The 23373-nt window shown below is 39.3% G+C and overlaps 1 protein-coding gene across 1 annotated transcript in view; it reads left to right on the top strand.

The window, feature by feature from the left end:
• Positions 1 to 22216, top strand: part of ADRA1B (adrenoceptor alpha 1B) — a 37617-nt gene extending 15401 nt beyond the window's left edge. The window contains exon 2 of the mRNA XM_044664461.1: positions 21050 to 22216. Within this exon, the coding sequence (XP_044520396.1) occupies positions 21050 to 21618 (569 nt within the window). The 3' untranslated portion in view covers positions 21619 to 22216. The remainder of the gene's footprint in view (positions 1 to 21049) is intronic.
• The last annotated feature ends 1157 nt before the right edge of the window (positions 22217 to 23373 follow it).

Here is a 23373-nt window from a genome sequence, read left to right as displayed (position 1 = left end):
TATTAAGCAACTTTTTTGAGAAGTTTGGCAGTAAAGCATAGGGGAAAAATGGAATAATAGTTAGATGAGTTATAAGCATCAAGGAAAGTTATTTGTTTGTTTTGGAACTGGAGAGACAAAACCATATTTGTAAGCATGTAGGAAGGACACAACAGCAAGACAGAATTTGAAGATAAACGATACAGGGACAGCTAGGTGGCACAGTGGATAAAGTATCAGGCCTGGAGTCAGGAGGACCTGGGTTCAAATTTGATCTCAGACACTTCCTAACTGTGTGACCCTAGGCAAGTCTTTTAACCTTGTTTTCTTACCTCTTGCCCTTTGGTCTTAGAGCTGTTATGGAGACAAAGTAAGAGTTTTTTTTTTGTTTTGTTTTGTTTTAATTTTTTATTTTAAACCCTTAACTTCTGTACATTGACTCATAGGTGGAAGAGTGGTAAGGGTAGGCAATGGGGGTCAAGTGACTTGCCCAGGGTCACACAGCTGGGAAGTGTCTGAGGCCGGATTTGAACCTAGGACCTCCTGTCTCTAGTAAGAGTTTTAAATAATAATAATAATAAATAAAAGATGCATGAAAGGGGGAAATGTGTACTAAAGCAAGATCCTGGAAGAGGTAGGAAGTCATGAGACCAAGAATGCAAAGTGATTAGCCTTAGTGAACCTTAGAGATAGTGCCTCTGTGTCTACAGAAAGGAAGAGGTAAGATGAAGATGCTCTCCTCTTTTGAGAAGAGAGGAGGGAGGCTGATGATGCTCCCCGGGTAGACCTTAGGCATCTTAGGGAAATAAGAGACCATGTCTTCTACCCTAAGTGTGCACATTAGAGTAGCAAGGGCTCAGCTGTGATTATGAACCAAGAGTTTGAAATACAAAAGGTCAGGATGCATTCCTGACTGACATTTATTTATTTAAGGAGCATTTATTAAGCCCCTACTATGTGCCGAGTCCAGTGCACTGGGAATACAGAGACAAAAATGAAAGCAACCCATGCCTTTGAAGAGAAACAGTGTGTGTGTGTGTGTGTGTGTGTGTGTGTGTGTGTGTGTGTGTGTGTGTAAAGACACAATATCAAGGAAGTATACAAAGCAACTTGAGAAGGAGGGCACTTGACTGAGAAGGACTGGGAGGCAGGGGAAAGTGAAGGAGGAGAGCTGGGGTGAATCAGCATAGGATTGAAGCGGGATGTAATCTGTGCTTTGAAAGGAGTTAGGGATTCTGTGAAATAAAGATGAGAAGAAAGAGAATTCCAGGCATAGGAATCATCCTATACAGATGCATTGAGGCTAGAAATGAAGCCTCATGTACAAGCCCATCAAGTAAGTCAGTTCGACTATAATATAGGATGCAAAGGATAATTATATATATAATAAATCAGGAAGGTAGGCTGGAGCCAGATTGTAAAGGTTTTTAAATACCAAATACAGACATATATATTTCAATCTAGTAGCAACAGAATCAAACATCTAACAATTAGCAAGTACTATAAGACATAATCAAATGATAGATTGTAGAAAGAAAAATGGAAAAAACTGTAGGAATTCAGGGGAAGCAGGCATCAGAGAGATGATTTCTTGGAAGAGATGAGCTATAAGTTAAGCCTCAGAGTTTAGTAAGAGTTAAAGAAAAATAGGTAAGGGGAAAGCATTCCAGATAAGATGGAATACTTTTGCACCCACCCTTCCCACCTCCTCTCTTCATTGAAAATGGGCATAATAGAGAGAAAATCCTCTAGGATGCCAATAGGGTCAGTCTGGCATTTCTGCTGGCATATTTGTGTTGCTAAGGGCTCTTGTCAACAGAGCAATTTTGGTGTCAGCTCTGAGTAGGATGTTTGAGCCCCATTTGAATGCTCACGTACCCCCTCTGTTGTGTCAGGCCTATTAGAAGCCCTGTAAAAATTACATCGACTCCAACATTTAAAGTTCAGAGTGTAATGTTCAGAAACAGAATGTTCCAGCACAAGGAAGGGGAGCCATTTCTCAAAGATCCCTATTTGTCCTTTTCAGTGTTTGCTACTAGTGGTCTCTTGCTAAGCCAGTTTTTTCTCTGGACAGTGCATATTTAGGGGGTTGGGTTGTTCATGGTTCTAGAAATTCTAGTCTTAAATTGTTTCATATTGGATGTGTATAGATATAGCCCTGAAGACTGAGCTTAATGTACAAGATCTATGTCAGATTGCTGTTAAATTGTGGCTCAGGATAAGGCACACTCCAAGAACCATACCTAGGATATGATGAAAGAAAAAAGGTGCTAAGAACCCTAACATGCTGATCCTAACAAATAAACACAAGATGGCAGATAGTAGAGAAGAAATAAACAGGTCCTTCCAGCAGGGATAAAATAATAATAATAAAATCCTAAGCTCATATACATTGAATCAATCTATAAAGTCCACAGCCTCTAAATTCATCCCCAAAGTCACTGGTGGGACTATCTTGGCTTCTTGTTTGTATTCCATCAGGAACATACCTTTTCTAGATCTATTTGCTTTGTTTTGACTAGGACTTGTGATTTCTTTTTTTTTTTTTTTTTTTTTTTTTAGAATAGAGAATTTCCAATGAGGAAACTCCCTCATCAATACAGCTCATCACAGGTTCCCCAACTTGTCATCTCTGAGATGAGACAGAGAAAGACACAGAGAGAGAAGGATAGATGGATGGATGGATGGATGGATGGATGGATGGATGGATGGATGGATNGAGAAGGATAGATGGATGGATGGATGGATGGATGGATGGATGGATGGATGGATGGATGAGTGGGTGGATGGATGGATGGATAGAGCATTTATTAAATATTCTGTGCCTGGTATTATGCTAAGACATGGGATACAAATATAAGCAAGTAACACAGTGCCTGCATTCAAATAGTTTACATTCTAATGAGGGAGAGGAGATATCACAGTAAGAGGAGCTGGAAATAAAGGAAATAAGGTAGGGGCCTGGTCCCCTGCAAGACAGAGAGATAGTTTATCTATCAGAGTCTAGTGTCTCAGGGACAGAGTTCAAGGTTACAGTAGAAGAAAAATGAGGATGATGGTTGGAGCTCATGCAGAATGGTTTGGAAATGGTGGCTGGAAAGGGATTTGCCCTACATCATATATTTGACATATGATAAAGATAGGTCTTGAACCTAATAACAAAATAAACATTTATTAATCACCTGCAATGTACCAGGCACTGTGCCAAGTGCTAGAGTTACAAAGAAAAGCAAAGCCAGTGGGGAAGATTACATGCAAAAAACAATGTACAAACAGACCAGAAATTATAATTTTACATTATATTTTATATTATAAAGGAAGAAGATAATGAATTAAGTTTTGGACATGTTGACCCCAATATGTTTATGAAATATCCAGTTCAAGATGTCCAGGAGACAATTGGAGCTATGAGACTGGAGATCATAAAAAAAGTTAGGGCTAAATAAGTAGATTTGAGAAACATTAGCAAAAAGATGATCATTTAAATCATGGGACCTGATTAAATTACCAAATGAGGAAGAAGAAAAAGCATCCAAGACAAAAGCCTTCAAGACACTTAACAGATAGTAGACATGACCTGGATGAAGATCTGAAGAAGACTGAGAATGAGTGGTCAGACAGATATGAGGAGAACCAGGAGAAAGTTGTGTAATGAAAACCTAGAAAGGAGAATACACCAAGGAGAAAATAGTCATCAACAATGTCAAAGGCTACAAAAAAAGTTCAAGAAGTCTTCCTGACTCCAAGAGCTACCCTCAGTCTAGTATGCTAAGATGCCTCTTTTTCTGATTTCTTTTTCCCTTTCTAGTCTGTTCTTGAATTTCACTTTGTTCTGACTGCATCTAGACACAAATGCTAGTGAGCAGTGGGACACTCAGTGCAATGTATCCTGAACCTTCCATTCCCCCCTCCCCGCCCCCAGATGACCTACATTCCCTAAACACTGTTCAGGATGAATTTGTCTGCTTCCACATAGGTTTTTTATGATACTCTTTTTTTATTATTTTTTATTTTAATACAAATTTCTACATAAATTTTCCAAAATTATATGATCCAAATTGTCTCCCTCCTTTCTTCCCTTCCCACCCCCAGAAGCTGGCAAGTAATTCAGTCTGGGTTATACATCCACATAGTTTTTTGAGCATAGCTTCTTGTTGCTTATGATCTGGAACATTTTCTCACTTGTTCAAACATCTCACCGCCTCACCACAGAGAAGACAAAAAGACCTATAAGTTAGCACTTGAGCTAAGCTGAAGTTGACTTTCTAAAGTTGGAGGCTGTTATCCTTTGGAATGGGACACACTAACCATCACAGCACTGATATAGGAGAACCCCAAAACCAAGTAGTCCCCACCATGTGAAAATTGCATGTGGTCTTTCACATTTTAGCAATGTTAGCAATGTTATGGTGGTACCCATCAGTGAGTTATGAGACACTAAATCTGAGAGCAGCTTTTAGGGCCAGAATAGATCTAAGAGAGTGACCTATGAAAGGATAAAAGTTGCAGTGGAAAGGATAAGTTTATAAGGAAAGATGCCTTCCAGACACCTAAGCAAGCTTCTCCTCAAAGTAGAGGACTGAGGGTCCTCTGAATAACAGTGACCATTCTACATTTAAATTTGAACACAGAAAACACACCACAAAAAATTTACATATAAATTTCAATGCTCAGAAGGATGTATAGAGACAAAAATTTTAAATAGTGTTAAGCATCCCTCTACAACAGAGATTTTTTTTTGTGACAAGGACCCTATCTTTGATAGGTAGAATTTATTTTAATATAATTCATTTCTATCATAATACAATGTATTTTTTAAGCATTTAAAAACATTCTGAAAAGGAATCCACAGAGTTTACCACATTACCAAAAGGGTCCTTGTCACAAAAAAAAAAAAAAAAAAAAAAAAAAAAAAAAGCTAAGAACCACTGCTCTAGAAAAATGAATAGTTGGTTTGAGAGGGCCCATTTAGTCAGAACAGGCTTCTCAAGCAATAGCCAATTTATCTCACTCAGGTCAAGTTGAAATTTAATCATGATCTTGAACATGATTGCCTATCTGGAAAGGAAGTTTCCTGCGTGTTCCTGTTATTTGCTGATGATGCTAAATTGGGAGATGTTCCCACAAAAGGAGAGCAGAGAGAAGCAATTCATGTAAACTTAATAGGATGACAGATTTAGAGCCAGAACCCACTGTAGAAATCATCTAATCCAACCTCCTTGTTTTATCAATGAAGAAACTTGAGTACAGAGAGGATAACTTATCCAAGATCACCCAAAAAGTGAGGAGCAGAGCAAGCATTTGAACCCACATCTTTTAACTATAGAGCCATCTCTTCCCAGGATGTCATCCACAAAGACAGGGAGAAAAAAAATTTATTTAGTATTATATCAGAGGATCCCCAGTCAACCTACTAAAAGATCTCAAAATCTTTCCTTATAAATAAGGGAAATGGGGCAGCAAGGTGGCACAATGGACTCAGGAAAGTCTGAGTTCAAATCCAGCTTCAAATACTTAATAGTTGTATGACCCTGGGCAAGTCAATTAATCTCTATTTAACTCAGTTTAAACATCTATAGGGATAATAATAATAGTGATAATATCAACTACCTCCCAATGAAGATAAAATGGCATAATATTTATTAAGTGCTTTGCTAGCCCTAAAGCACCATTTAAATCCTAACCATTATTATTAGGTGCCCAAATGATTTACTATTGCTATACACGACATTCCCCAAGTTCTGTCTTCTTGATGAGGAATGCTCCAAATCTTTTTATGGCTGAAATGGTAGAGAGGCTAGGGTCCACTTGATGGTAAACCAAGTGAGGCTTGAAGACAACTCATGATCAACCTTTAGAAATCCCCACATTGTTCCTTCCTTTTTCCCTCACTTCTATCTAGTAAATGCATCTCCTTTCTTCATTTCAATTAAACAAGCATTTAATTAAGGAACTACTAATTGCAAGACTCTCATCTAGGTGACTAATTCCCAAAACAAAAAGTAACAAAAGTCCCCCACTCTGGAGGAGCTCACCTTCTTCTAGGGGGATAGGATATTTACACCAGATAAACATAGATAAATTTTTCCTGGTAGGAGAAGGATGAAAGGAAACACTCTTCAAAGCTATTTCTGCATATCTAAGGGGATTTGTTTATCACTCTAATTAAATCAAGGTGAAAAGTTAATTTTTTAATCCTGCTAAATTCAGGTTAATGGGTTAAGTAGAAGCACTCAGAGGCTTGACCTGATCATTCCTCACCTTTTGTTTTTGACCTTTCAGCAACAAAACTGCATGATTTAAACCACAAAAATTCTTTTAATATAAACATGAAGAGTATTGGGCTTCTAGTGTGTACTATTAAGAAAAATACAACCTAATCAAATGTCTAGGTTATTAAGGGACACTTGTTTCGGTTAGCAAGAAACTATTTCATAAGAAGAGGCATATAGGTGGTGCAGTGGGTAAAGTACTTGCTTAGAAGTCAGGAAGACATGAGTTCAAATCCATCCTCAGACACATACTAGCTGTATGACCCTGGGCAATTCACTTAACCCTCCTGGCCTCAGTTTCTTCATCTGTAAAATGAGCTGGAGAAGAAAATGGCAAACTACTCTAGTTTCTTTGCCAAGAAAATTCCAAAAGGGGTCACAAGGAGTCAGACATGATCGAAACCCCTGAAAAACAACAATCTTGTAACAAACCAGAAAGAAACCTATCTAACTCAAAAAGAAACTGAGAAGGATATAAAAGAGAAATAGAGGGCAGAGGAGGCCCAAGACTTGATCCTGTGATTCATTCATTACAAGGCAGGGTGTGGACATAAAATAACATCAGGAACATAGTCATTCTTGTGTTAGGGGGCAGAGCGGAAGGTGGGAGTGTATTCTTACAATCTGGGCTGTCCAGTCCCTTGCATGTTTTCCTTCCTTTGTCCCTTTTTTTGGTTTTTTCTTGATCATTTTTTTAAATCCCAGAATCTGAAGTGGAAAGGATGGCTATCAGAGGTAATCTTGTCCAATCCATGTCTTAGTGGGAATCTCCTCTACAACAATCCAGACACATATATATTCTTCTAGGCTCTGAATTAAATCCTACATTGATGGTGAATCTATTGCAAAGTTCTGCAGCAGCCTATTCCACTAATGGATAGGTCTAATTGTTCTTCTTTGTATCAAGGTGAAATTTGCCTTGTAACTTTTCTGCTTACCTCTGTGTGGTCTAAAATAACCATACCTAAATATTAGCCCACAGATACAAGATATGAAAATGACAGAATAGTTTATTAGAGCTGGAAGAGATTTACGTTTAAAACTAGACGGGAGCTTAGAAGTCAAAGAAGATGGGGGCATCTGGGTAGCTCAGTGGATTGAGAGCCAGGCCTCCAGACAGGAGGTCCTAGGTTCAAATCTGGCCTCAGACACTTCCCAGCTGTGTGACCCTGGGCAAGCCACTTGACCCCCATTGCCTACCCTTACCACTCTTCCACCTAGGAGCCAATACACAGTATTGACTCCAAGACGGAAAGTAAGGGTTTAAAAAAAAAAAAGAAGTCAAAGAGGTTAATGATATATTCAAGATGTCACAGATAGAAACAAAGAAGGAAACACATATTCAAAAGCACCTACTAAGTACCATACACTTTTCTAAATGTTTGACAAATATTATCTCATTTGGTCCCCACAACAAACCTAGGAGGCAGGTGCTATTATTATCCCCATTTTACAGATGAGGAAAAATGAGACAGAGGTTAAGTGACTTACCCAGGATCATGCAGCTAGTAAGTGTTTGAGGCCAGATTTGAACCCAGGTCTTTCTGACTATAGGCCCAGTTTTCTATCCACTATACCAGTCACTGGTCATAGTTATTGGAGAGCCAGGTTTCAAACCAGGGTCTCCTACTCTAAATACAAGACTTCACTGCAGCATGCTGGTCATCTAGTATAATGCCATCATTTTATTGCTAAGGACTCAAAAAATGGGACTTGCTCAAGGTCAGAAAGTGAATTAATGGCAATGCTAGGATTAGAACCCAGCTTTCCTATCTCCCGGCTAGGCTAAAAAATTGGTTAATGTTATATACTAAGGTAACAAGATAACAGGTTCATCTCTCCTCAAATTTTCAACAGGAACTTTCAATGTATTTTAATGCACTCAAATGTGCAATCAATGTCAGGAATTTTAGGTAAAGACAGATAATGTAAATATTTGGGGCAAGGAGGGATTTTTTACAACATTGAAATTGACCCTCCATTTAAGGCCACCACCCTATTAGACAGGGAAAGAGAAAGGCATGAAAGCTAACAAAGTAAGGGATTCTTTTACTCTTGTACCCAATTTTAGAAGTAAGTAATGGACTAAAAGGAGAAGTAGGCATCTGAGTCTTGGATAGGTGGTGATCCCACAAAAAGAAATGAAATCAAAAACTAATTGCCAGGGGCAGCTGGGTAGCTCAGCGGATTGAGAGCCTGGCCTAGAGCCAAGAGATCCTAGGTTCAAAGCCGGCCTCACACACTTCCCAGCTGTGTGACCCTGGGCAAGTCACATTGCCCACCCTTACCACTCTTCCACCTAGGAGCCAATACACAGAAGTTTAAGTTTAAAAAAAAAAACTAATTGCCAACATTTAATACAATTGCCTATGAGCTACATAGTTAAATGTAATAAGAATTCATTAAAAAGTAGTTGCAACAACTAATAACACCCTAATTTAATTAGTTTTCACTGGGCAAATTATGTTCAAGAACTTAATCGAGTTATTTGCTGCTTCTGCCCACAAGTAAAAGTTAATGGCTATTGTATCTTCTAGACTATCTAGTAAATATATGTCTTTGATCTAGAGTCTGAAGTACTCAGCATGGTGAGACAAAATGGTCTTAAGACAAATCTATAACCACAGTTTTCCATGTCCATTCTAATCATTGCTCAATCCTTCCTGAATTTCCAATTAACAATGGTTCTTTTATCGGACCACACACACACATCTGAATGATGCAAAGGACATTTGTTTAAATAAAAATGCAAGAAAAAAATAACCTGAAAATAATGATAAGCAACAAATTGTTACAACCTAGTTTACAAAATCCCTTCCCACCTTCAGGAACTAAAGATTTTGAGCTCCCTTGGCCCTCAACCCATGTTGTTAAATCAGCAATGCACTCAAGATATGGGAGCAATAAAAGGCATATTACTGGCTTGTCCATTTGATAAACACTGAGGGCATTGCATCGTGATGCCTAGGATATTGTTATCCCTGGTGCTTGAATTCTCAGGATCATGTAGCCATTAAAATCTCAAAGGACTGCCCAAAATACCACACCAAAAAAATTTAACCTAGTATGTACCACCAGTAGGAGGAGACATAATCCAGATAATTCCACTACTTCTGTGATCATTTATTCTCTTCCTCCCTTTCTCCTTCAGTTTGTATCTGCTTAGCGCTGTATAAAATCTTCACTCTCACCTACTAGACTTTCACATATAGGTTCTTGGGAGACAGCATCACCAGCTGAACTCTCACACCAAGTTCTGAGGATATAGTCCCAAAAAGAACATGATCACATCCTCCCTGTTCTAATAATAGTAGCACAAAAAATTTCTGAGATAGGCAGTACAAATATTATTATACCCATTTTACAGATGACAAAATGAAGGCTTCACGAGATTGAATGACTTACCCACAGTAACATTCTTCTGAATCCAAATCCAGGACTCCTTCCACTATGCCATGTTGCCTAGGTGGAGAAAATTAAATAGTTGGCTAAAATAAGCAACTTTTTCTTCTAGTGGATCCATTTTTCTTCTTGGCAACATATTGAGTTTAAAAATAAGAGTGAGGCTGTTTAGAAATTAAATTGGAAATCTGAGCATAAATTTGTTTCCATTCAAAAGGCAATGGGTTGTGTAAGCCAGGGAAAGTTTAATGCTAGCTGTAAATTCAAGAGAGAAATGAATGGGCACAATTTAAATCTCTGAACAAAAGAATATTGGTCACGAGATAGAGTATGGAACATAAATAGAATCACCAGATACATTATTAAGAAGGAGAACCGATAATTAATGAAGCAATCTAGATTAACCACATTAATATCTGCAGGAGCTTTTCATTCTCACTAGCCTTCTGGGATGTCTTCAGAGTTCCAACTGTACCCATGATCTTCAACCATGTGGCATTGAGGGATTGCATTGATTAATTACATTGCTATTTGCTAATTAGTACCCAGTGCTGGATCTTCCCATTAGTTTACAGCAACTTAACAGTTTGCAGACCAGTTTTCATCAGCTGAAAAATGCTTCACTATTCTCAGATGACCCTCGCCCTAGGTTTAAAAGTCAGAAGATCTGGGTTCTGACATTCACTACCTAGCCTTGGATAAATCCAAACCTCAGTTTCCTTATCTATAAGATGAGGAGGATGTCCAGATGATGTCTAATGTCCTTTCTAGTTCTAAGGCCTATGATCCTAAGGAACTCGTTTTGTGTATTTACTTCCTGGACCTTGCATGATGATTGCTAAAAACAGAACAAAATAGAATAGCAATCAAGTTTCCAAGCTCCTGCCTTAGCTGGAATCTTCTGTTAACAATTCTTTTGCCCTTTTTCAGGGCTTTCTTTGTCACAAAGCCTCTGATTCCCACAGGTAGGAGTGAGTTTTCTCCTCTGAACTAGCAAAGCATTTTGTATTTCTTGTTGTCTCTTCACTTCTCTCTCGGTATTTTTTTTTTAAATCTATTCTAGTCCTACTTTTTTAGAAAGCAATAGAAACATTGTGATATATTGGTAACTTCAGATTTGAAATCAGGAGAATCTGGGTTCAAGTTTTACCTCTTGCCATAAACGAATTTTTTTTAAACCCTTACCTTCCATTTTAGAATCAATACTGTGTATTAGTTCCAAGGCAGAAGAGCGGTAAGGGCTAGGCAATGGGGGTCAAGTGACTTGCCCAGGATCACACAGCTAGGAAGTGTCTGATGCCAGATTTGAACCTAGAACCTCTCATCTCTAAGTCTGGCTCTCAATCCATTGAGCCAACTAGCTGCCCCCTATAAATGAATTTTTATCTGCTTTGTTAGAGCATTTCCATGCTGGGCATTCCCTACATCCAGAAATCACAAATCTTTCTAATGCTTCTCTATTCAGACTGCAAGCTTCTTGAGAATAGAAAACTTACTTCATTCTTTTTTTTTTTTAATCTCCAACACCTTTTCCCCATAAGTACTCAAATGAAAAAATTAGCCATTTGGGTAAATGAATGAATGAATTGGTGAAAATGGTGGGTATAAAATGTTCTAGTATGCTAGAGGATGCACCTGAAATATGATATGACTTGCAGAGATTAAAATGAAAATATCTGATATCTTGCCACCATTTCACCAAAACCATCAAGGGTTTGGAAAGTGGGTGAATGGACCAGTGTTGGTATTTTTTCCAATTATATGTGTGGTTTTTTAAAAAATCCTTAACTTCAGTCTTCGAATCAATACTGTATATTGGTTCTAAAGCAGAAGAATGCTGAGGGCTAGGCAATGGGGGTTAAGAAACTTGTCCAAGGTCATATAGCTAAGAAGTATCTGAGGTCAAATTTGAACCCAGGATCTCCTGTCTCTAGGCTTGTTTCTCAATTCACTGAGCCACTCAGCTGCCTCTCAAATTGTATCTTTTAGGAAGTATGATTGAAAGGATAGAGATCCTTCTGCCAAATGTAATTCTTCACAAATAAGTGTTTTTCATTGTCTCTCTTGGATCCCATTCAATTATGGTTCATAGATTCTGCTGTCATTCCCTCCAGCCTGAAGTAGTTAAGTCTGAAATGGTAGAAAGGGAATGACTAAGAGCCCAGGACTTAGTGTGTTCTAAAAGCTACCTCTAAACAGGTAGAGGGATCATTTCTCTTCCCCCCCCCCCTCCTAAATGCTTGCTCCTGGCAATAATGGGTTTGTTTTTCATAACAAACCACTGAGATTCAGTGACATATTCAGGATCAGGGATGAAATATCACAGCAGAAAGAGGCAGGGGAAATAGGGAAGGAAACATTTTCTATTCCTGAGTATGTGCCCTTTCATATGACCAAGAAGAGAATTGAACTACAGAAGATGGGCAGGCTGAGGCTGTCAGGTTCTCCTGAGTGTCAGGTAAATAATCTCCTATTCATCCTGAAAAGTAACCAAGAACCCCCTCTGGCCTCCTTGTCTATTTATCTCTCTTTCACTTTATATCCAAAATGAGGCATAACAAAATTATCCTTTTTTTTTTTTTTTTTCAGAATCACAGTCTTTTTTGCTCTTTTACTGCCTGGCTCTCTCCTCTCTGTTGAGCTCATGTTTTATTTTGTTTTGTTTCCCTGTCCTGTGAAAATGTTGCCTTTCCTTTCCTCCTCTGAATTTAGCTCTTGGCTTTGCCATTTGTACATCAAGGAAGAATCTGTGGGCTAAACATCCCTTGTCCCTTGACGCTCTCCCGTACAGACTTTCATGAGGTGGTGATATTGTAGAAAAATGGTTTTCGGCCTCTACTGAACTTGGCTAGCCAGAACCGCCATTTTATTTGAATCCAAACTCCAAGCATTCCTTTTCTTAGTTTAACTTCCTTCATTCCCCTGTGGAATCTACCCCACTATATTAAACTTTATTTTGGAATTGAAATGGCAGGTTCAGTTAGAAAATTAATGAGGGAGGGAGAAGCAGGGAATCAGCTAGTGCAGAGTATTTGCATTCTTCCACATCTTCTTAGGATTATAGAGTGAGAGCTACAAAAGGTCTGAGGGATCATATAGACCAGTGTTTCCCAAACTTTTTCGGCCTACCGCCCTCTTTCTAGAAAAAAAAATTACTTAGCGCCCCCTAGAAATTATGAAACTATTTATTGAACTCAAAATAGAATGTAATACAAAAAAAAGTGTGGCCATCACCGGTCCCCTGGATTGCTGCAGCACCCACCAGGGGGTGGTAGCGCCCACTTTGGGAATCACTGATATAGACCAACCTTTTTTTGCAGTTGAGGAAACTAAGGCAAAGGGAAGTTAAATGACTTCTCCAAGGTTACATAGTTAATAGTTTAAAACTCAACTAAAGTTAAATACAGTAGGGAACAGAGAGAGCTGAGCCTAGATCTGATTCCAAAATTTTCCACTGTACAAAGCAATTCTTTGAGTATAGCCTAAGTATTAAGTGTTCAATTCCATTCTCATTATAAAGATGGTGAATAAAAGTTCATAGGATCATATCTCTAGAGTTGGATGAGGCCTCAGAGGTCATTTCATCCAATGCCTCCATTTTATAGATGAGAAAAACTGGGACCTTCAATTATACAAGTAGTAAGTTTCAAAGATGGGGTTAGAATCTAGCACCTCCTGCTCCAGTTCCAATGCTCTTTCTACTGAACCACAAACACCAAAAGAGAGCTTACAACTCTGAAAGTGAGCAATTTGCTATTGGCGAGCTAAATTAATTTTCACAAGACATTCAGCTTCCCGGTGTCCTAATCTTCCCAAGATGTTATTGTCTATCTTATCTAATAATAGTTTACATATATATGTACATTCTAGAAACCACCTACATACTTCAATTGATTGTCACAAATTGATTTGCCCCAAATTACATTCCTATTAACTAGTAGAATTAGAACTCTAGCCTTGTCTTCAGTGATCTTTCTGCCACAGCAGGATGCCTCATAAAAATCAAAAGAAGTAAGGAAGATATAAGAAGATAACGGTATAAATTTCTATTGTCAAATGAGAAGGATGGGCAGAAAGCATTATATTAATTTAAAGTTGAGTTCCCTGTAAGCTGAGTGGTCAGAGAAAGCTTCACAGAAAAGAAAAGATTTGATTGTACCTTGAAGGGTGGGTAGAACTTAAATATGCAAAAGGAAATAAGAATAATCATTCCAAGCTGTCACCCACCCAATCTAATGCAATTTCAAAACCAGTTTGGTTACAAGAAAAGCTTTAGATCGATGCTGTACCAATGAAAGGAAAGAACAAATGGGTGAGTCAGAAGGAAGGAGAAATTAATGTAATGCTAAAAGGAAGGATGAAAGAGATGACAGGAAAATAACAAAAAGTACCTTATCAATTTATTGGTTCCTTTCTCTCTTCCCCCTCTGCCAAATACTAGAGAATATAATCACGGTATGTTTCTAAATAGAAGCTTTCATCCAAAGAGCTATTCCCAGTCCTTAACCAGCATTAACTTATTCGTCTGTTCCCTGGGAAGAAAGAAGCAAGTTCTATAAGACCTATTTTTCAGACTCAGAGAAATTTATTTTTCTTTTAACTTCGTATTAAATATTAAAGGAGAGTTTTGGAGAATCACAAGATAAATAAGGTAGAAGAGACCTTAGAGATCATCCAGTCCAACCCACTTAGTTGATAGAGGAAGAACCTGAGAGATTAGAAAACTAAATGCTAAACTGTGTGGCATTCACTATAAGGGTAAACAGTGTAAAGGAGGAGGAGAAGACATAAATAGGATGGAGTGGCTGGTGTAAGATTTCATGAAGGGAAAGGACCTCTAGGTGTAAACTTAGATAAAGATTTAGATAAAAGGAGCCCAAAAGTCCATTCCAGATGCAATGATCAGCATGAGTAAAGCTGTAGAGAATTAGGATTCTGTCAAATAATAAATATTACTGTCTGGGGGCAGCTGGGTGACTGAGAGGATTGAGAGCCAGGCCTAGAGATAGGAGGTCCTGGTTTCAAATTTCACCTCAGACACTTCCCAACTCTGTGACCCTGGGCAAGTCACTTAACCTCCATTGCCTAGCCATTACTGATCTTCTGCCTTAGAATCAACACATAGTATCTAAGGCAGAGGGTAAGGGTTTTTAAATAAATAAATATTGCTGTGCAACAATGTTGCTCAGTATCACTGTAATATGCACTGGGAGAAGTAAAGTTGTACAGTCCTTACCTTCAAGGAGTTTATGACATTATTAATGGAAGAGAAGACATTCTTCCAGCCCAGGAAAAGATAACTAACAGGGCCATTTAGGATAATCCTAAAGGGGTGGTGGAAAACAAGTACTACAAAAGGAAGAAAAGGTCATTTGCAAGCTAAAGCAGTGAGAAAAAGTTTAATAGATATAAGACTTAATTGAGGGATTTAAAGGATAGATAAACTTCCTTGGAGGTACTAGTCTAGGAGAGGCTCCCTAGATTGGGAGAAGCCCTCGTGGCTAAACCCCTTGCTAATTGACTTTTAGGCTCTCTGACTGGGCCTCTGGAGCCCTGCCCGAGTAAAGCCCAGACTCGAATGCAAATCTAGTTTGTTAAGTTAGATTTCTTACTCTACCCTCTTCTCATCTCTCTACTTCCACTCTCTCCTATATTTTGTAAATAAATTACTAAAATCATTTTAGGAATTGGTATTTATTCAGTTCCTTAGTGACCATACCCTTAAATATTAATATCCAACCCCCCCAAAAAACCATTTCCCTCTTACGAAGAAGAAGGAGGAAAGAAAGGACTAGTATAAGAAAGAAAGACAGAGAAGAAAAAGCTTCACAGAAATCTAGTAATTACAGAACATAGGTGATCAACTATGGGTAAGAAAAATCTTGTAGCTTCTAGGGCCATTGGTTTCTATACTGGGATGTGCTTTCTTACCTGAAAGGAAAGAGAAGTTCCTAGGAATAAAGAAGACCTTAGAGCAGAAGTTGGCAAACTAGTGCCTTCAAGCCAATTAATGCCCATCTGTTTTTGTGCTGCCTCTAGGTTTTAATATTTTTAATAAAGTTGTATTGTATTTCAAAATGTAAAAATAACTCTTTGCTCACTGGATATGGCCCGTGCTCCAGTTTGCTGATGCCTGTCTTGGAGCATCCTGAAAGCCTACAATAGAAATACATTAACTAGAAAGCAGCATAGCCTAGAAGCACATTTTCAAATCAACCAAAGTGACTTTATAAGCAACACTTTCAATTACCCTCGTCATTTTTCCTAGAATTGAGTAAACACCTGGTAGAAAGTCCTACATCCAATGGACTTTATAAAGGAGACAGGACCAACAGCTTTTGTGGAGGCTGGCTGTTATATTGGGCTTTCATTATAAGGATTTATTCTAGAGCCTAATCCTTAAAATAATGTGGTGTGCTATAAGGGGACTTCTGCTCTACTTACCTACCATTCAACCTACTGTCACCCTACAACAATCAGTCTATCTTACTATGATTTTCATACCAATAGCTACTATGACCAACTCAGCATTCATCATAGTAAACTCTAGGCACAAAGTTCCCTATCTGGCTGTTGTAGTTGTAGTAGTAGCAGCAGTAGCAGCAGCAACAGTGGTGGTATATTGTTACTACTATTAAAAATAATTTGGAGAGCTTCCATTCACTCTCTACTTTCAAAATACTTCCTTAAACATTTTATTTTATCCCTTGAATATCATCATATGACCTTAGGAAGAAGGATCACTGATCCAGTGGTAAAAGAGATTTTAAAAGTCATGTAGTCCAACTCCCTCATTTTACAGATGAGGAAACTTAAGTTCAGAGAGGCTAAGAGACTATCTAAATTTATAACACATCAAGAGCTCAAAGGAACCTCAGAAGCCATCTAGTCCAACCTCCATGTTTTACTGAAAAAGAAATTGAAATTGCCTTGGGGGTCATAGATTTAGAAGTGGAAAAGAACTTAGAAGCCATCTAGTTTAAATACCACACTTTACAGATAAGAAAATGGAGACCCAGAATTGTCACACAGGCATTAAGCAGCAGAGGTAGAATTTAAATCCTGCACCCCTCATTTTCTAACCAGTACTATTTCTTATACAACACTGATTTATCCAAGGTCATATAATTAGTAAATAGCAGAACGAAGATTTAAATTCAAACTTATGGTTCCAGGTTCACCATTCTTGTCACTATACAACCCTGCCTATAGAACAGTGGTTCCCAAACTTTTTTGGCCTACCACCCCCCTTCCAGAGAAAATATTACTTAGCGCCTCTGGAAATTAATTTTTAAATTTATTTTTAAACCCTTAACTTCTGTGTATTGACTCATAGGTGGAAGAGTGGTAAGGGTGTGCAATGGGGGTCAAGTGACTTGCCCAGGGTCACATAGTTTTTTAAATTTTAATAGCAATTAATAGGAAAGATAAATGCACCTGTGGCCATCACTGCTTCCCTGGATCGCTGCAGCACCCACCAGGGGGTGGTGGTGCCCACTTTTGGAATCACTGCTATAGAATATGGATTAACATTCCCATTGATGAAACTGACACCAAAATGGCTAAATAAGATTTTACAGGGGCAGCTTGGTGGTGCAGTAGATAGAGTGCAGGGCCTGGAGTCAGGAAGACTTACCTTTCTAAGTTCAAATCTGGCCTCAGACACTATTAAAATAGGAAAAAGGTTTGTTTCTCTATTTTAATGACACTTAAAGGCTGTATGACCCTGGGCAAGTCATTTAATCCTTTGGCCTCAGTTTCTCATCTATAAAATGAGTTGAAGAAGGAAACAGCAAACCACTCCAGTATCTCTGCCAAGAAAACTCCAAATGGGATCAAGAAGAGTTGGACATGACTAATCAACTCAACAACAAAAGGTCATACATGGAGTGGATGGCAATCCCCCTTATTCCCTCCTGATTCCTAGTTCAAGGTTCACTCTTACCCTTTTTAAATATACCAATTCTTTGTTTTATACATAGCCACTTTTCAATAAATCCCCCTCCCTCAATGAACCCTCCTTTATAACACAGAACAACAATTAAGCAAAAACAACAGAAACAGCAAATAGTCCTGAGAGTCTGTGCCAAATTCCACAGAGATTATACCTCCTCTGTACCAAGAAAAAGGAATTGGATTTCATTACTGGTCCTCTGAAACCAAGATTGGTTATTGTATCTGAAGTCTGATATTATTTTGTCTCCATTTTCATTATTGTGATCATTATGCTTATCATTCTCTTCCTTTTGCATCAATTCAATCAAATCTTCTCCAGGACCCTCTCCAACATCCAGCTTTAATGAATAGTCAAACCTATTTTATAGCCTTTATAATAAAAACTCCCAAAGATCTGGGACCATGTAATTCCTACTTAGTTCTAGTGGATGATACCTTCATAATCCTAGGCAAATTGATGAAAAAGATTATTCCCTAATCTAACAAAGGGAGAGATCTAGTATAGGGCTAGAGAGCTACCCCTGAGTTTAAATCCTTTCTTGGACATATTCTAATTGGACAACTCTGGGCAACCTCTTAGACTCGACAAAAAAAGAAGCCAAAATTACCTACCTTCATTGGTAGAAATTTTCTTACTGAGTTCCTTATACTAATGAAATTACAGGTTAGGTTCAAAAAAGGAAAAAAAAGGTCAGGGGGAAGGTTTTCAACATGTAATTTTTATAGTAATATCCTTGTCTTTGTTCTTTGTTATTTCTCCAGAGCCAAATTTAAATTGTCCTAGAAATATTCAAGTGATGTACATAGTCTTATTCAAGCATCCAATGCCTCCCCCAAAACAAGAAAGAAGCAATAAATACCTAGTATGTGGATACTGGGCAGCTAGGTGGTGCCATAAGGATACAAAGGGCTGACCTGGTGTCAAGAAGACTCATCTTCCTGAGTTCATATCTGGCCTCAGACACTTAAAGGTTGTGTGACCCTGAGCAAGTCATTTAATCCTGCTTGCCTCAGTTTCTTCATCTGTAAAATAAGTTGGAAAAGGGAATGGCAAATCACTTCAATATCTTTGCCAAGAAAACCCCAAATTGGGCCACAAAGAGTCAGTCACAACTGAAATGACTGGACATGCAGATACTACCTTCAACTTTTCAGTCATTTCATTCAATACTCACAACATCCCTTTGATAAATAAGGAAACTAAAAGAGTAAGAAGCCAAGTGATTTTCCCAAGTGAATAAGTAATATAATAAGAAGGAGAATCCACATCACCTGACTCTAAGCCCCAGCCTGTTTCCATAAGACCCTGATAACCATCGGACTAGAGAAGCACTAGTCTGTTTCCTCCTGGCTTTTCCAAGTTCCTGTGACAAACACATTGTGGAGCTCAGAGACTCCTCATCTCCAAACCCCAACAGAATGGAACATTAATTAGCAGGCTTTCTGCTTCTGCTTGGACCAAGTGCCAATTATTTCCCTAATTAGCTAAGTCCTCGTGCTGACCACTCGAACAAGGAATGAATAGCATGAAGGGGCCCCTGCTCCTGCCTTTTACTGTTCTGTTGCAGGGGGAGAGAGGCCGGGAAATATGTTTGGAATCTTATCCCTCCCTGGCCAGGCCTTGGGAGGCTACTGCTGACTCAGTCTCTTACCCAACCAAGAGAGATGCTGACACTGCCCCTCTGTGGTGAGATGGGGAATAGGGACGCCAGTGCTACTCAATTCAATTAAAGCTTCTCAAGTGGCTATTATGTATGGGGCAATGCCCATACTGTCCATGTCTCAAGCTCAAGGTTAATACAGTATGAAAACCAGAAGGAGACCTTAGAGAGACTCTAGTCCAACACTTTCATTTTAGGCTTCTCTATCCAAGGTAGGAAGGGACTGTACTTGACTTCTAGGCTTTTCTATCATATCCCTATTACATCCCTGGGGCATCTAGGTAGTGCTGTTGTCAATAGAGCACCTGGAGTCAGGAAGCCTCATCTTCCTGAGTTCAAATCTGGCCTCAGATACTTACTAGCTGTGTGACCCTGGGCAACTCGCCAAACCCCGTTTGCCTCAATTTCCTCATATATAAGATGAGATGCAGAAGGAGAGAGAAAACCATTCCAATATCTTTGCCAAGAACACCTCAAATGGGGTCACAAAGAATCAGACACAACTAAAACAACTAAATAACAAAAACCATATCCCTCCCTCCTTAACACATTGGTTGAACTTATTTTCAAATAAGCCATGCATTAAGAAGGTAAATTTTCTGATAGAGGGGGGAAAAATCATGATGTGCATTGAAAAGCCATCTAGTAAATGAAGAAATTCTAGATTCTAGATTCTTAGAGTCCTGAGTTCAAATCTTGCTGCAAGTTATTTGAAGGTATCCTGTGTATGCTCTGCCTATAATTCAAGACACATGAATATAAGAAGATGAATTTGCTGTAAGGGAAAAATGCATAATGTATTTCAATGCCAAATAAAAATGATTTAGATTTAGATTCACAAGGTCTGAGTTTGAATCCTGCTTCAGATAATTACTAGTGATGAAACCATAGGTAAATCATTTGACATTTCTGAGAAGTCAATTCAATTCCTCATCTGTAAATTAAAGTTTTGGGCTGGACAACTTCTAAGGTCTTAGCAAGCTCATAATCTATGATTCCATGATCCTCTGAATTAACTCAAACCAAGGAAACTATACATGCTGACTAAAATAATGTAAACTAAATGAACAATAAAACAAATCCTACTACTGTATAATGCCCACTCATGGTCCCAGAGAAAAGAGGAGGAAATACATCTCTCTCTTCTGTTTGGAGAAGAGGGAAACAAACTATGAGCATAGAATCTTGTACATTTACAAGATAAGGTCACCACATCCATCAGTTTTCTTTAAATGTTTTCTTATATTTTGAGGGAAGAATCACTGTGAGAATATCACAGAAATATCATGGAAATAAAGCTTAAAAAAAGAGAGAGAGAGAGAGAGAGAGAGAGAGAGAGCATTGGACTGGGAGGCAGGAAGCCAGAGTTAAGGCCCCAGTTCTGCTATGAATTTTCAGTATGACTTTGAGCAAACACTGAGGGCCCTTCTTAGGATCTTAGTCTTCTCATCTATAGGATGGGCAGGTGGCCTAGAATGATCTCTGAGTTCCCTTTAAGTTTACAAAGTCTATGTGGTGCCTAACTATATCCCACTACTATTCAGAGTGCTATACCAAACCTCTCACTAGAGTACAGTCCCTTCCTGCCCTTGGGTACTGACTTTCTAAGTCCACCCTTATAGGGAAAACTTGTCTGCCAGAATACTGCCATTTGTATGAATCATTGAATTGAAAATGTTTACGAGGGCAGCAATGGCAAGTGATAACATTTCAGTGGGAGTTACAGAGAAAGGTACTGATGATGTGTTACTTTTCTACCATTCTCTCTTTACCCTGCAGGGTCCCTGTTTGCTGCTCTGAAGCCCCCAGACACTATCTTCAAAGTAGTCTTCTGGCTTGGCTACTTCAACAGCTGCATCAACCCCATTATCTACCCCTGCTCCAGCAAAGAATTCAAGCGCGCCTTCCTCCGCATCCTCAAATGCCAGTGCCATCGGCGGAATCGGCTAGGCTGGTGGAACTACAACTATCGAGCCTGGAATCGAGGCTCCTTTGAGCAATCTCGCAAGGACTCACTGGATGACAGTGGGAGCTGCCTGAGTGGTAGCCAGAGGACCCTAAACTCAGCCACCCCCAGCCCCGGGTACCTGAGCAAGGTCACCCACCCACAGGTGGAGATGTACACTTTCTCAGAATGGAAGAGCTCTGGCACCTTCCTGAGCCCACCCCACCCAGAGCCACCAGGGCGTCACCGAGACACAGGTCACCTCTTCACCCTCAAGTACCTAGCAGAACATGAGGGACACCCAGGGCTGGACAGCAATGGGGGCTGCGAGGTAGCTGCTAACATGGCCAATGGCCAAGCTGGCTTCAAAAAGAATATGCCCCTTGGGCCAAGTCAGTTCTAAGGGAGCATCCTTTATATTCCCCCCCACATCCTGATCCATCATTCATTGGCAGATCCCACACCTGGTTTCCTGCCCTGGGGAAGGCATATGGGAGCAAGGAAGTTCAACACTCAATAGACACAGGTTCCCAAGGGGAAATTGAAGGGAGAGGAGCAGTGAGCAAAGGATTAACTGCATTTCTGGCGGTTGCACGGGTGCCAGACTTGTTTCCAATTACAAGGAAGATCTAGGCCCAGAGCAGGTGAAAAGAAATACATGCAGCCCCATGTTCAGCTGCTGTGGAAATGCTAGGTGACAGCTACAATATAAGCATATATGAAATGAGTCGCGCTATATATATATATGTATATAACAGTAGATATACAGTGTCTATGTATGTGGTATGCATGTATGTGTGTGTGTGTGCATGGGCACCCCAGTGGGGAAAGCACGTGTGTGAGTTGAAAAGGAAACCAGTGGCGTTTTGTTTCGTGATTTAACTCTGTACCTCTCAGTGGTCTCAGTGATCGCTGTCCAATCCTTCCCTGTACTTCACCGAACGTTGGCACTTTAGGGGGGAAAACAAGTCAGACATTAAAAGTCATTTCTCATGTGTTCACAATTGTAGTTTGTGACTTATTGTTCTAAATCGAGCTCTGGGCTTTGGATTCCTCCTCTTCCAAGGCTGTTCCATCCCCTTCCCTTTCCTTATGCTCTGCTCACCTCTAAGCTACTAATATCTTTCTAGATGAGTCCTTCATTCACCAGTTGGTCTCATTTGCTCCCATTTTATAAAAACAAAGATCTTATATATATACTGGAATCTTAGGATATAATGAAAACTTGAAAATATCTTAGAGCTCATCCAATCCAATCCCCTACCTGAAAGATTAAACCTTTCTGTGAATGTCTCCTTAGATCACCAATATTGAACATCCTCTCCTCTCTGTAAGCTGCCCTTCAAACTTGAAGACACAAGTACAGCATGAGGAGGTCTCCAAGTCATACTCAGACAAATTCCCAATGACCTGGCACTTTTGAGAACAATACTCCTTTTGAGCACCCCAGGGCACAGACTAAAAGATAATCTAAATCAATTTATTCATTTTACAGGTGAGAAACTAGGGGTCCAAGGATGATTTTAATCACTTATCCAAGGCAACACAGATTGCTTATGGTGGGGATGAGACTAAAAGTAGGTCTCAAATCTAGTTCCAGTGTTCTTTCCACCAAACCACATTATCATTCCTACTGTTATACCAAACTACCTCACCAGGATGTCATAGTCCCTGGCTACCCTTAGGGACCTGGCATTCTAAATCCAACCTCAACCTCACAGTAGACCAGAAGCCTGTAGAATGAAAGGAAATTAGCTCCCTCCCTTTTCCTCCCATTCACAATGATAACCAGCAAATAAGTGTACTTCCCAAACTGGCTCTGGCTAGTTCTATGTTCTGATTACCTAATCTCATGATCGGCACTGGCACCTCATAGGACAGGGGTTTTACAGACCACTCTACTGCAAGATCCAGGATGGATATGGCCAAGGGTTCTCTTCCCAACCAGATTTTCCAGCATGAAATCCAGTGCCAACAGCTTACCACAATTCTCTCATGCTTCCAGATTATCCATATGTCCAAAGACATTGTGGACAAGTCACCTGTCTTTATATTCAAAGCTACTGAGGCTGGAGACCAGCACTTCAAATCAGTTGAGCAAAGATTTATTCATCCTACTGCAAAGTACAGTCCTAGGTACTAAGGATACAAAGATTGA

The sequence above is a fragment of the Gracilinanus agilis genome, chromosome 2 (assembly GCF_016433145.1).
Source record: "Gracilinanus agilis isolate LMUSP501 chromosome 2, AgileGrace, whole genome shotgun sequence".
Lineage (NCBI taxonomy): Eukaryota > Metazoa > Chordata > Mammalia > Didelphimorphia > Didelphidae > Gracilinanus > Gracilinanus agilis.
This window is presented reverse-complemented; position numbering and strand designations above follow the sequence as displayed.